The sequence below is a fragment of the Leopardus geoffroyi genome, chromosome A2, assembly GCF_018350155.1.
Source record: "Leopardus geoffroyi isolate Oge1 chromosome A2, O.geoffroyi_Oge1_pat1.0, whole genome shotgun sequence".
NCBI classification, from domain to species: Eukaryota; Metazoa; Chordata; class Mammalia; order Carnivora; family Felidae; genus Leopardus; species Leopardus geoffroyi.
The window spans coordinates 21,021,340-21,033,678 of record NC_059331.1 but is presented as its reverse complement, the minus strand read 5'-3'; the positions used below and the strand labels follow the sequence as shown (position 1 = coordinate 21,033,678).

General features: G+C 57.4%; 2 protein-coding genes across 5 annotated transcripts in view; one reads left to right on the top strand and one right to left on the bottom strand.

Moving 5' to 3' along the window:
• The first annotated feature begins 175 nt into the window (after positions 1–175).
• BAP1 (BRCA1 associated protein 1) lies at positions 176–9,015 on the top strand. 2 transcript variants are annotated; one of them, XM_045493048.1, is made up of 17 exons: positions 176–359; positions 459–488; positions 604–658; positions 1,628–1,760; positions 2,137–2,256; positions 2,704–2,765; positions 2,849–2,991; positions 3,248–3,326; positions 3,785–3,908; positions 4,186–4,333; positions 4,836–5,020; positions 5,500–5,633; positions 6,153–6,631; positions 6,740–6,900; positions 7,163–7,255; positions 7,379–7,451; positions 7,638–9,015. In XM_045493048.1, the coding sequence occupies exons 1-17, from the start codon at positions 323–325 to the stop codon at positions 7,769–7,771; spliced, it is 2,190 nt and encodes a 729-aa protein (XP_045349004.1). In that variant the 5' UTR covers positions 176–322; the 3' UTR covers positions 7,772–9,015. The 2 variants fall into 2 exon arrangements, with proteins under 2 accessions (XP_045349004.1, XP_045349005.1); XM_045493049.1 differs by lacking the exon at positions 1,628–1,760 and having other exon boundaries at positions 340–359.
• Positions 9,016–9,518: 503 nt separating this feature from the next.
• DNAH1 (dynein axonemal heavy chain 1) overlaps positions 9,519–12,339 on the bottom strand; it is a 76,733-nt gene continuing 73,912 nt past the window's right edge. For all 3 annotated transcript variants that reach the window (XM_045493040.1, XM_045493041.1, XM_045493042.1), the window contains 5 exons: positions 11,730–11,900; positions 11,442–11,572; positions 10,739–11,090; positions 10,213–10,447; positions 9,519–9,688 (listed from right to left, as the gene is read on the bottom strand). In XM_045493040.1, the coding sequence (XP_045348996.1) occupies positions 9,567–9,688; positions 10,213–10,447; positions 10,739–11,090; positions 11,442–11,572; positions 11,730–11,900 (1,011 nt within the window). In that variant the 3' untranslated portion in view covers positions 9,519–9,566. The remainder of the gene's footprint in view (positions 9,689–10,212; positions 10,448–10,738; positions 11,091–11,441; positions 11,573–11,729; positions 11,901–12,339) is intronic.

Below are 12,339 nucleotides of genomic sequence, written 5' to 3'. Positions count from 1 at the left end.
CCACCCCCTCATCTCGCCCCGCCTTTTCCTCTCGCGCTGCCCGCGCCCAGCACGGCTCTCGCCCCGCCCTTTCCCCTTCGCCCCGCCCTTCCGTGCGAGCGCCAGGACCTCAGGAATCGATCCCGCGGCCGACAATCCCAGAGGCGGGGCGGAGAGCGTCGCGCCGTGGTGACGTAGTGTCTCCGGCGCAGACGGGTGACGCTAACGGGGCCCGTTGTCTGTGTGTGGGGCTAGGGGCCCCGGGGCGGCGGGGGCTCCCGGCGCGGGCGGCGGGGTGTCGGGAGGGCCTGGACATGGCGCTGAGGGGCCGCCCCGCGGGAAGATGAATAAGGGCTGGCTGGAGCTGGAGAGCGACCCTGGTGAGGAGGGTGCCGGGCGGGCCGGGGGCTGGGGAGGCCGGGTGGGCCCGAAACGCGCCTGCCTGACCACCAACCCGCTCCTCTTGTCGCCCCACCCAGGCCTCTTCACCCTCCTGGTGGAAGATTTCGGTAAGAGCCTCTCCTACCCGTCGGATCAGGCTTTGGCGGGAGGGGGCCCACTTCTGTGCCCTCGCACCACAGCCAGGGGCTGCCTTTCCCGACTTCTTTCCTTCCCTGATCGCAGGTGTCAAAGGGGTGCAGGTGGAAGAGATCTATGACCTTCAGAGCAAATGCCAGGGGTGAGTGGCTTGGTGCCAGGGCCTTCCCGTACATCCTGAGGGCAAGGGAAGGGCCGGGCGATGAGTTACCCTCAAGGGAGGTAGTATAGGAATCACAAGTTATAAAATCTCATACATGGAAGCACCCCTCGGTTTTGGGTTCCCTCCTGAACAAGTGGATATTTTTGTTTTATCCCAGTCTTCAGCACTTCCCTGTATGTAGTAGTCCCCTCCCCCAGTACAAATCTAACCATCCTTTCGAGTACAGTTCAGCTGCCTTTTCTGGTCTTAGAGCAGGAAGGCAGCCCTTTTTCTTGATTCAGGTCACGCAGTGCCTGCTGTAATTTATTAATTGCTGCTTTCACGTGCCCGTGTGCGGGTGGCTTTAATCCCTTCACAAAGGTTTTGATTGGTTGGTGTGTGGCATCTGAGGAGGCCCCTCCTGGGTGACCAGCCTCACTCAGGGCCTTTGTCTTGGTGGTCCTACAGAATAGAGGTATGGAGGGACTACCATGCATGAACGGAGAGGTCTGTTTTTATCTCCCAGAAAAGAAGGGACTGATGGGTGTTCCTTTGCTTTCTTAACTACACTGGGGCCCAGGCCTTGGGGTTCACAATGAGAATTAGTGTTTAAATTCCTCCATCAGAATTTGTCTTCTTGTCTCACTTTCTGTCCTACCCTGTCCTGGGCCATGGGCTCCAGCTTTTCATCTCTTATCCCAGAACCACAGACTTCATGAGGACACAGGATGTACCTCTGGAGCATCACAGCCAGAAGCTGAGGCTTGACTCTGCCTGCAGCAGGCTCATGGGGTGTGAGGGCTCAGGGCCACTTTAGGCAGTGTTGGGAAGAAGCCAGGGTAGAGGTGGGATCACGGGAAGGGCACCTGAGTGGTAACACGGTGCATGGGAATAGGAGGGAAAAGAAAGAGAATGCTGATTGCTTTCCCCCACTTGGCTGGTCTAGCTCTGCCCCTTACTTTTCCCCAGCCCAGTGTATGGATTCATCTTCCTGTTCAAATGGATCGAAGAGCGCCGATCCCGTCGCAAGGTCTCTACCTTGGTGGATGATACGTCTGTGATTGATGATGATATTGTGAATAACATGTTCTTTGCCCATCAGGTCTGCTCGGCTCTGTGTTCCAACTGGAGGGTGGGATGCTGCTATTGTCTTTGCCTGGGACATGGGAGTGGGGGAAAGCAGAAGGAGATAGGCAGATACCAGGAGTGGTGGTTATAGAAGTCCCCTGGCAGAAGGTACTGAGCTCTTATTCATTAAAAAAGGGAGTATCTTTAGAGCAGCGTGGTGTCTGAGTCCACTCTGTATGTCCTCAGACACCTGGTGGGTATTTAGTTGAATGAACAAATGTTGGATGGAGATGAGGGAAGTTGATGAGTTTTGTTATCCAGATATGACTGTCCCTCTCTGGGTCCCCATTCGTAATGAGTATGGCTTGGGGTGAATGACTCTGTATGAGTGACTGTTCTTGGTTTCACAGCTGATCCCCAACTCTTGTGCCACTCATGCCCTGCTGAGCGTGCTCCTGAACTGCAGCAATGTGGACCTGGGTCCCACCCTGAGTCGCATGAAGGATTTCACCAAAGGCTTCAGCCCTGAGGTAAGCTGCAGTGCCTCAATCCTGGCTCATAGCTTGCTGGGCAGATCTGACTCCCAGTGCTACCACATTGCATTTGACACTATGAGGCCATTTCCTTTTCGAGTGACGTACATTACATTTGACCCTTAAATTTTAGGCACAATTGCCAGGAAAGACTGAAGGAAGAAAGGAACATTCCTTAAGTGACACTATGTCGGGACTTTCTTTGTCAGGTCTTTATCAGGCCATGTTATTCTCCAGTGTCCGCTCATTACCGTGTAAGACTAACCCCATCTTTCTGGGGCTCCAGAGTTCTTTCCTGTCCACACGAACCTTTCAGGATCCCATCTATGCTTCTTCAGGCTCCTAAAAATGCCTCCAGGCCTGTTCTTTTGAGCTTTGCTTCCCACCCAGAGGCCCGCCCACCTGAGAAATTGTTTTGATGTCATCTTATTTTCTTCTCTCTAGAGCAAAGGATATGCGATTGGCAATGCCCCAGAGTTGGCCAAAGCACATAATAGCCATGCCAGGTGTGTGGGAGCTGTGGGAGCTGATGGGAGTGGGGGTGAGGAGCGGTTGTCTCATCCTGGGCCCTGAGTGTGTTCTTCCCTAGGCCTGAGCCACGCCACCTCCCTGAGAAGCAGAATGGCCTTAGTGCAGTGCGGACCATGGAGGCATTCCACTTTGTCAGCTATGTGCCTATCACAGGCCGGCTTTTTGAGCTGGATGGGCTGAAGGTCTACCCCATTGACCATGGTAGGCACTCTGGGCTCGGGGCCCATTTTCTGCTTACCTTCTAGGGAGCTAGGCCTTAGGGTCCTCAGGTGTTGGGACCCAGTGGCAGGGGGCTGGGTGTTGAGGACATCTGTCTCTGGCTGGATGGCACCCTGCACTGCACTGCCTGACTACCCCAGACTCCCTGGCTCAGCTGCTCTCCATCTTCCTTCCTGCTCCTGGCCGGCCCAGACTCAGGGCTCACCACCTGCTGATTCCTCATCTTGGTCTTCCCTAGGGCCCTGGGGGGAGGATGAGGAGTGGACAGACAAGGCCCGGCGGGTCATCATGGAGCGTATCGGCCTCGCCACCGCAGGGTAAGGGCTCTGTGCTTGCCCTACCCTCTGGAGCCGTGCCCCCATCGGGAGGGCCACAGAAAAGGGAAGGCAAAGAGAGGCCAAATGACTCATGCAAGGCCACATGATGAGTCCGGCCAGGTCAAGCTTAGATCTTGGGCTTCCACCTCCTTGCCCAATTTCTCACCCAGGCTGCCTATGGCCTGCTTTGGGACAGGCTGGGGAGGGGCAGGCCTTGTGGAGCCCTATGTGGTCCAGTGTCCTGGCTCACTTCCTGACAGGCCCCTCACACAGCTCCTTGGAAGGCACCAGGTGCTCAGGTGCCTGGTGTGCATTGCTAGCTCCTGCCCGCCTGTTGGGGTGGGACCTGCACCTCTGGCTGTAGTTGTGACTTCAGGGAGCCCTGCCAGATTGTTTGCCTCCACCTGATGGCGGAGCTGGGTTGGGAGCTGCTCTCACGGCTGCGGCTGTGACTGCAGGGAGCCCTACCATGACATCCGCTTCAACCTGATGGCGGTGGTGCCCGACCGCAGGATCAAGTATGAGGCCAGGCTGCATGTGCTAAAGGTGAACCGTCAGACAGTACTGGAGGCCCTGCAGCAGGTGGGTACCCCTCATGCCATCCCTCTTCCCCACACTGGGGCATGTGTCTCTAGTTCCCAGATCACTCATTGTGGGTCTTTTGAGCTTCAAGTGACCTTTGCTTTCCTTGTGGAAAAGCTGGGACTTGGGGTGAGAAGGGAGAATAAGTTCTAAAAGGAGATTTGTGTTTGTCTGTTGTATTTCCTTGTGAGCGAACAGGTAGAGCCAAGGCCTTTTGCTGTCCAAGGGAGTGGCTGGGGTCTGCCTTCACTCCTCTGAGCTTGGGTTCTGTTCTTAGCTGATTAGGGTGACGCAGCCAGAGCTGATTCAGACCCACAAGTCTCAAGAGCCACAGCTGCCTGAGGAGTCCAAACCAGCCAGCAGCAAGTCCCCTCTGGCGCTGGAGGCAGGCAGGGCCCCAGCAGCCTCTGAGGGCACTCACACAGGTACCAGCGATCTTGGGGCCTCCTTTTGACCTCAGAGCAACCCCATCATAGCTTGAGCTGGGAGACCCAAGCAGAGCAAGTCTTTTGTGTGGAGGCACTTGGGCAGTGGTTCAGATGCTCCTATGGGAGGCATGAAGCTCGGTGCCTACAGCCCTCTCTCTTTGGAACACGGAGGGAGAGCAGTCCTTCCCTAAAGAAAGGCACCTGAAAGGGCTGACATCACCACAACCCCTGAGCCTTCTCTATAATAGATACTCCCTTTTTTGGTTTTCTGAAGAGGCGTTTTTCTTTCTGCCTCCCTTTTCCCATCTCGTCCTTCTCGTGTTGCTGTGGGCCCATGACCTAGAGCTTGCGGGCTCTCATCTCACCAACTAGCTCCCCTCTCCTCCAGCAAGGGAGGAGGAAGCAGTGCTGTGTCACGACACTGGGGAGACGGTGGGCTGGGGACAGGTTTTCTTGAGGATCTGGCTGAAGGTCCTGCCTGTGCTCCTTGCCCCCTTAGATGGTGTGGAGGACGTGGCTGGTTCATGCCCCCAGGCTCCAAGCCACAGCCCTCCCAGCAAACCTAAGCTGGTGGTGAAGCCTCCAGGGAGCAGCCTCAACGGGGTTCCTCCCAACCCCACTCCCATTGTTCAGCGGCTGCCGGCCTTTCTGGACAATCACAACTATGCCAAGTCCCCCATGCAGGTGAGCTGGGAGCACCCTTGCAGGAGCCCCTCCAGGATTCTCTTGAGAGGCTGCAACAGGCAGTTTCTTCACATGGTTCCTTGGTGTTCACCCTATACCTAGGCCTAGGTGGCCAAATTCCTCTGCTACCCAGAAGCCTCCGTAGGGGCTTAGAGAAGCAGAGAAACCTCCGACTCTCAATCCACCCATACAGCAGTGAGGCAGAATGTTTAGGGCATGTTCCTGGGTACTACTCAATGAGTTAGGTTGGCAAAATAAAGGTATGTGTTTCAGAGAGCTCTGTTTGTCTTAGAGGCCTTGCATAGGCAGGTCGTGTAGGTGGGCAGCGGCCTCCTCAGGAATTGGGTGGGCTGTGGAACACCTGGGGTTCAGTGGACTTGACCTGGAGAACCGTGTTGGCTTTCTTTCTGGCTGTGAGTGCTGTGCCCAGGCTGGGCTAACTGGCCCCTGCTTATGGCTGCCCTGGCTCTCTGCCCCAGGAGGAGGAAGACCTGGCAGCAGGTGTGGGCCGCAGCCGAGCTCCAGTCCGCCCGCCCCAGCAGTACTCGGATGATGAGGACGACTACGAGGATGATGAGGACGACGATGTGCAGAACACCAACTCTGCCATCAGGTCAGCCTCAGCTCTGTTAAGGCTTCAAACTCTTAGTGCTGCAGATCCTATTCTTGAACATTCCAGCCCACATCTGAGGTTGCCCTTTAGCAGACAGCACTGAGCACCCTGCTGAGTGCAGGGTCCTGTGGGAGGCTGGCATGCAGGGCCTGACTCCAGGTCCCAGGTCCCCAAGACTCCAGGAGGGCTTGGGGAAGTGCTGAAGACATTTAACCAGACAACAAGGCATGTCCTGTTGGGAGGTGGTCTTTCGGCTAGGCCTCAAGGGATTGGATGGAGCAGGGATGGAGGAGATGGGGTGGGGAGCAGCTCTGTCAGAAGACACGGCACTGGCAAAAGGCCACAGTCAGGCAGCTGGAATAGAGGTGTCCTTTGAGGACACGTGGCTATGGCTGTGGAGTGTGAGGAGCTGCAGTGCCAGTCCCTGGAGGCCAGGATGTGTTCAGGGCCATTCTGGGCACTGCTGGGTGGGGTCATCTGGTCCCTTCCCTTGGCTCACCTCTCCTTGGGGCCCCCTAGGTACAAGCGAAAGGGGCCAGGGAAGCCAGGACCACTGAGCGGCTCTGGGGACGGGCAGCTGTCAGTGCTGCAGCCCAACACCATCAATGTCTTGGCCGAAAAGCTCAAAGAGTCCCAGAAAGACCTCTCAATTCCTCTGTCCATCAAGACCAGCAGCGGGGCCGCGAGCCCAGCCGTGGCAGTTCCTACACACCCGCAGCCCTCGCCCACCCCCAGCAACGAGAGCACGGACACAGCCTCCGAGATCGGCAGTGCTTTCAACTCGCCTCTGCGGTCGCCCATTCGCTCAGCTAACCCGACGCGGCCCTCCAGCCCTGTCACCTCCCACATCTCCAAGGTGCTTTTTGGAGAGGATGACAGCTTGCTGCGTGTTGACTGCATCCGCTACAATCGTGCTGTACGAGACCTGGGTCCTGTCATCAGCACAGGCCTGCTGCATCTTGCTGAGGATGGTGTGCTGAGTCCTCTGGCACTGACAGGTGGGCCTGGGACTGGCTCACTGACTACTTGGCCAGAGGAGGGAGGTGGCCAGGTGACCGCTAAGCGTCCCGCACTTTGATGAGTCTTCTCGTGCCTTCTGTTCCCAGAGTGTGGGAAGGGTTCCTCGCCCTGCAGCAGACCAAGCCAAGGCAGCCAGGGCTCCAGCAGCCCAGAAGAGAAGGAGGTGGTGGAATCTGCAGACGGCAGAGAGAAGCCTGGGTTGGCCAGGCCCGGTGAGCCCTTGAGCGGGGAGAAGTACTCACCCAAGGTGAGTCCCTCTGCGGCTTTCTCATCTAATCTTGTCAGCGGGAAGGGTCTGCGGCACTGCCGCCCAGGTGCTGGGGCCTTGGAGTTCTGGTGTGAAGGTTGAAGCCAGGCGCCAGGAAGCCTGTTTGGGTTGGGAAGCGGCAGGGGCCTTGGTAGGCTCTGTGGACTCTGGCTGCTCATCCTTGCCTCCAGCTGCCTCCTGGTTGGGGGGGCTTTGATGCTGGCTAGCACCCCCTCAGGAGTACACTGCGGGGTTTTGACAGGAGCTGCTGGCACTGTTGAAGTGTGTGGAAGCAGAGATCGCAAACTATGAGGCCTGCCTCAAGGAGGAAGTGGAGAAGAGGAAGAAGTTCAAGGTGGGTCATCTCTCCAGCTGCTGGACCTCTGCCGGGGTCTTCCCAGAGCTGTGACTTCCCCAGGTCAACTGCTGGCTGCTCTGGGGAGATGGGCTGCAGTGTTTTCATCCTTCTCTCCCACAGATTGATGACCAGAGAAGGACCCACAACTACGATGAGTTCATCTGTACCTTCATCTCCATGCTGGCCCAGGAAGGTGAGGGGACTCACTGCATGCCCTGCTTAGGGCCATGTCCCTCAGGCCTCTTTTGGGGCTTGAGCAGACTATGGGGCTCAGGATGCGCAGCGAAGAGCCTTAGCTCTTGCCCTGAGGCCGTGGCCTGTTAAGAGGGTGGCTGCTGGACATCCGGCCATCTGTTTAAGGGCCTCTGCCTCTTTGTAGGCATGCTGGCCAACCTGGTGGAACAGAACATCTCGGTGCGGCGGCGCCAAGGGGTCAGCATCGGCCGGCTCCACAAGCAGCGGAAACCTGACCGGCGGAAACGCTCGCGCCCTTACAAGGCCAAGCGCCAGTGAGGACTGCCGGCCTGTACTCTGCAGCCCGCTCTTGCCGCATGGCCCTCACAAGGGCCCCTTTCCTGCCCCACTCCCCCTCTTCCCAGTATTACTGAATAGTTTCAGCCGGAGAGCTCACACCCCGGGAATGGGTAGGCTGGATTCCCCGCAATGTGTCCCAGGGCCTGGCAGGGCAGGGCAGCCCCACAGTGCTCCGGAAGCAGGAGCTGGAGCTGGGGCACAGTGTGCTGCTGCAGCTTCCTCCACAGCCGGCTGTGGAGTGGCAGGACCTGGCCTTTCTGCCTCGGCAGCAGAGTATATATTTTACGTACAGAGACGTCTATTTTTCTGGGCTCTAACCCATCTTGCCACCACTGTGTTGACATAGCCAGCTTCCTGACTGTGTTCTTTCCAACAGTTGTCATCCTGGTGGGCCCAGGTCCCTGCATCATGCCGGGGTCATGCCTGCAGGGTCACAGCCAGAGGCCTAGGGTAGGGGGGCATTGGGTCCTGCTGCTCTAGCCCCAGCCCCCAGTCGTTGTGAGGAAGCCAGGTCTACTCTTCCTTCCCCCTGGGAGAGCTCCAAACTCAGGAACCCGGCTGCTGGGCTGGATTGGGAGTGGGGTGTCCTAGCTGGGGTGGGCGAGAGGCCTGCTGGGGTCCCATGGCCTGAGCAGAGAGAAGTGTTTGAGCTGTTTGTTGACCTCTAAACTCCCTTCCTGGCTTCAGCCGGGCTTGTCAAGACTGCTTTCTGCAGCAGGGCTCTGGGCCGCTTTGCCTTCAGTGTTGTAGCCCTGGCAATGGGCTCTGTCCCTGGAGCCTGGGGTTCAGAGGAGTCTCTGCCCAGTCCCTCAGTATTACCATGTCTCCCTCCTCTTAGGGATAGCAGAGACTGGGCTGCTTCTAGGAAGCTGACCCCACTCGTCTGTCCCTGCCACGCCAGCTTCCTCAGCCTCTGCAAGGCACTCAGGGTGGGGGACAACAGGACTGAGACAACCAGTCAGAGCCTAGTGTTTCCAGAGAGCCCAGTGCCAAGGGGCAATGGGCCCAGCACTGTCTCGAGCTGGGCCCCAAACATAGCCCCATGGTCTTTGCCAGATGGCTTTGAAGGTGATCTAAGCAGGCCCCTTATCTGTACATAGTGACTGGGGCAGGGGATGGCTGGCCAGTATAGCAGCTGCCTCTCTGTGCTGAGCACAGCCTGACTTCTTTGGCCCCTGTAAATATTGGATCAATGAATGAATAAAACTCTCCTAAGAAATGAAGTCTCCTGTGGTTGCTGGCCTAAGATTTATAGGCTAGACTGGTGGGAGTAAGGACCCAACCAAACCTGGGCCCACGGCCCTGAGACCAGACAGGTGAGAAGGATGCATTCTCAGGGCCTAGATTTTTGGGACCCTAGACCCAGGATTTAGGACCTGAGTTGAGGAGGGGCTTTGTAGGGGCTGCGGAACCTGAGGAGTCGTGTGCAAGGTACACTACAGGAGGAGAGAGCCATGGTTTTCACCCAGTTCTGATGGCCTTGCAACCTGAACAGATGCTGGGGCCCTGGGTTGAGGAGGCAAGTCCCTGGAGGGACCCCCATGGAGGGCTCTGCTCTATGCTTGTTGCATTTGGACAGGTCCAGCAGGTCAAAGCTGCTACCTCTACCACTTTCCCACTGCTAAGCACATTCACTCTTGAGGCCGCCTCAGCCCCTGACCCTCACCGTTTCCCTGGCAGTCAGTGCTGCGGAGGGGCACTGATCTAAGCAGCTAAGGCTCAGGTGGACTGCTTAGAAAACAACTTTAATGGCTCAAACTCTTTTGTCTTGAGTCTAGTAGTCCAGGGCACAGATGAGGGCCACCCCACGCTTTATCCAATGTCGCTGGGGCTGGTCGGAGGGGATCTCCACAGCAATGATGTAGTTGGTGGAATGGCCTGTGGTTGATAGTGTTCCTAGAGCAGGCAAGAAGTGGGGAGGGTTAAGTTGTCTGCCGCAAGAGCAGAAACGGAAAAGGCAATGGACTCAGCAGACTGAGCTGGGGACAAGCAGGGGTCCTGACCCAAGAGAAAAATCTGCCTGGTGAATGGGTCTGGCTAAGGCTTAGGTCTGCCCAGGGTTATTGTGCCAAGTGAGGACAGCAGTGGGAGAGTTGATGGCACTGCTCCTTCCTTCTTGGACCCAGCCCTGGCTCCGCCTCTCCCCCAAGCCTTAGTTACCCCCCTAAAACTTCATTGGCAGGCTGGGGCTCCCAGGACCCGGGTGGGTCTGCTGAGGGAGGCAAGAGGATGGTGAGCTCAGGGGCCACTTCCCACAGACTGAGCCCAAGCCCTGGGTATCCCTCTGCCTGCTGGTGGTCCAGCTCTGTCCTGGCCCGGTCACTGTCAGGAGTGCTGACTGGCCTCGGTGGCCCAAATCTGGGCCCCCACCTGTGGCGTATGCTCCCCCCCCACCACCCCCCCCCCCCCCGGGCCCGTACCGGCTCGGGTCAGCGTCTTGTAGATGGGGCACAGGTAGAAGTCCTGGTCCTGGATCTTGCGGTTGGGTGTAGGCAGGAGCCAGATGACAGCCATTTCTGTGTATAGCTCCTTGGGCCGAGATTCGGCCAGCTGGAAGGCCTCAGGGTCCCAGCGGGCCCCTTCCAGGAACAGTCCATGGATGTAGCACCCCTCTTTGGGCCTTTTCTTGAGCTCCGACACTGACTGGCGCATTACCTGTGGTGGGCACACAGACAGGCCCCCACATGCATGAACACTTGGAATCTGGGTTAGGATTTGGGTCAGGAGGCACGAACTCCCTCCTGAGAGCCTTGCCTGCCCACCCATCACCCACCACTTTAGCTGGTGTCCTACTCCTAGGAATTTTCGTGCGGCTCATGGCCTCTTCTGGCTTGGCTCTCCCTGCTCCCCAAACCCTACTTGGGGCACCCGACTGGCAGCCAGCTGTGGCCTTGGCACCCTTCCTGCCTGGGCCATACCCTGGCCTGACCCTGGCTGTGTGCAAACCTTGAAATCAAACGAGATGGTGTCGATGGAGATAACAGACTTGCGGGCAAAGTTCTGCAGTGTTCCTGTCAGGAAGGCCTGGGGGAAGAAGAAGCCACTGATCCAGAAGACGGCTGGGATGCCCCCTTGGATCCAGGTCTGCAGGAAGTCCAAGCGTTGCATCAGGTCCATGACCCATGAGGACAGTGGCTTGAGCGAGGGGTAGGCCTTAGCTTTCCAGAGCTCAGGCACAGTGTTGTTGTACAGGCTGGTAGCCATCAGCTCCAGCTGTGAGGACATCACCACCAGCCCTTTGAGTGCCTTGAGCAGGTCTCGCAGTGTCTGTGTGATCACCTGCAGCAGCCGGTTATACCTATAGGACCAGTGGCAAGGAAGCAGACAGTGGTCTGGGGCCATGTGGCAGTATCTGAAATTTCCCCAGTTGTAAGCCATCGACTGAAAAACAATGGCAGAACATGGGGGCTAAGAGCATAGAGCTGGGTCGGGCAGCCTGGGTACTGATCTCAGCTCTGGTTCTTAGCAAATGTGTAATACTTTTGGGCCTTGGTTTACTCATCTGTAAAGTGGGAACGATACAATGTGGCTGAGTTAGAGGGTGGGCTTCTAGCACTTGGCATGGCACCTGGCCCGTAGTAGCTGTGCTGTCATTTTTCTACAGCCCAGTGGCATCATAACCCAGGACTGGGGGTGGCAGGGGGATTACCGAATGACCTCCTGTACTAGCACTGTGTTCATTGACTCCTCATACAGCACCGGGTACTTGGCTATCACCAACTGCAAGTTGATGGGCTCAGGAGTCTGGAGCAGAATATTGTTGGCCACATCCTCCACTATCTGTGGGGGCAAAGGGACACAGGAAGTCAGGGCCAGCCCCTTAATTCTTGCAGGATTCTATATGCAAGGAGTCCCTTCCCCCAGGGGAGCAGTCAGGATAATGAGTGGGAGACTGGCCCTGCCCAACCCATGGCTCCTTTCCCCTGCTGCCACCTACCTCCTCCCGGCCCTGGCCACCCATGGAGGACGATTTGGGCTGCAGCTGGATGATGGCACCGAGCAGGGCATAGGTCTCATTCTGGGCGAAGGTGATGTTGGCATTGTCATGCAGGCCAAAGATCTCAGGCATGTCATTGAGAGGGAGGCCCTTGATGTAGGAGACATAACCCTGGAGGGTGGGAGAGCCGCCGCTGCAGCCGGTGGAGGGCGCTCCAGTGGATCACAGCTCCCACCTGTCTCCCCTCGTAATCCTTACGCATTTCCCTCTCCTTAGGGCCGCATGGCTTCTGAGGCACTGTGTGGGTGGCCTTTGCTTCCCTCCCAGCCCTCTTCTTGCAGCCGTCTGCTCTCTGCTCCTTCATTTGGCTGCTCAAATCAGTCGTGCCTCCCTCCTTATATGATGATCTGTACTCTGAACACCCAGCCCAGCCCAGGCCGGCTCCTCACACCTCTTAGCTGAAGCACCATTTCCTCTGGGAGCCCTCCCTGCCTGCAGAAGCTGGGCCAGCCTATGACCTTGGAGGAGCTGCCCCTGCCTCCACTGGGTAATTACACTCAGGCAGTGGCTGAGAGGCCAGAGTTCACCTCTCCCCACACAGCCCGAGCTC

What these genes read in the sequence shown, in the direction of transcription:
- BAP1 (XM_045493048.1), top strand. Translation starts at nt 323, where the DNA reads ATGAATAAGGGCTGGCTGGAGCTGGAGAGCGACCCTG. An exon ending in ACATGTTCTTTGCCCATCAG is followed by an intron (nt 1,761 to 2,136) that starts GTCTGCTCGGCT and finishes TTGGTTTCACAG; the next exon opens with CTGATCCCCAACTCTTGTGC. An exon ending in TACTGGAGGCCCTGCAGCAG is followed by an intron (nt 3,909 to 4,185) that starts GTGGGTACCCCT and finishes TTCTGTTCTTAG; the next exon opens with CTGATTAGGGTGACGCAGCC.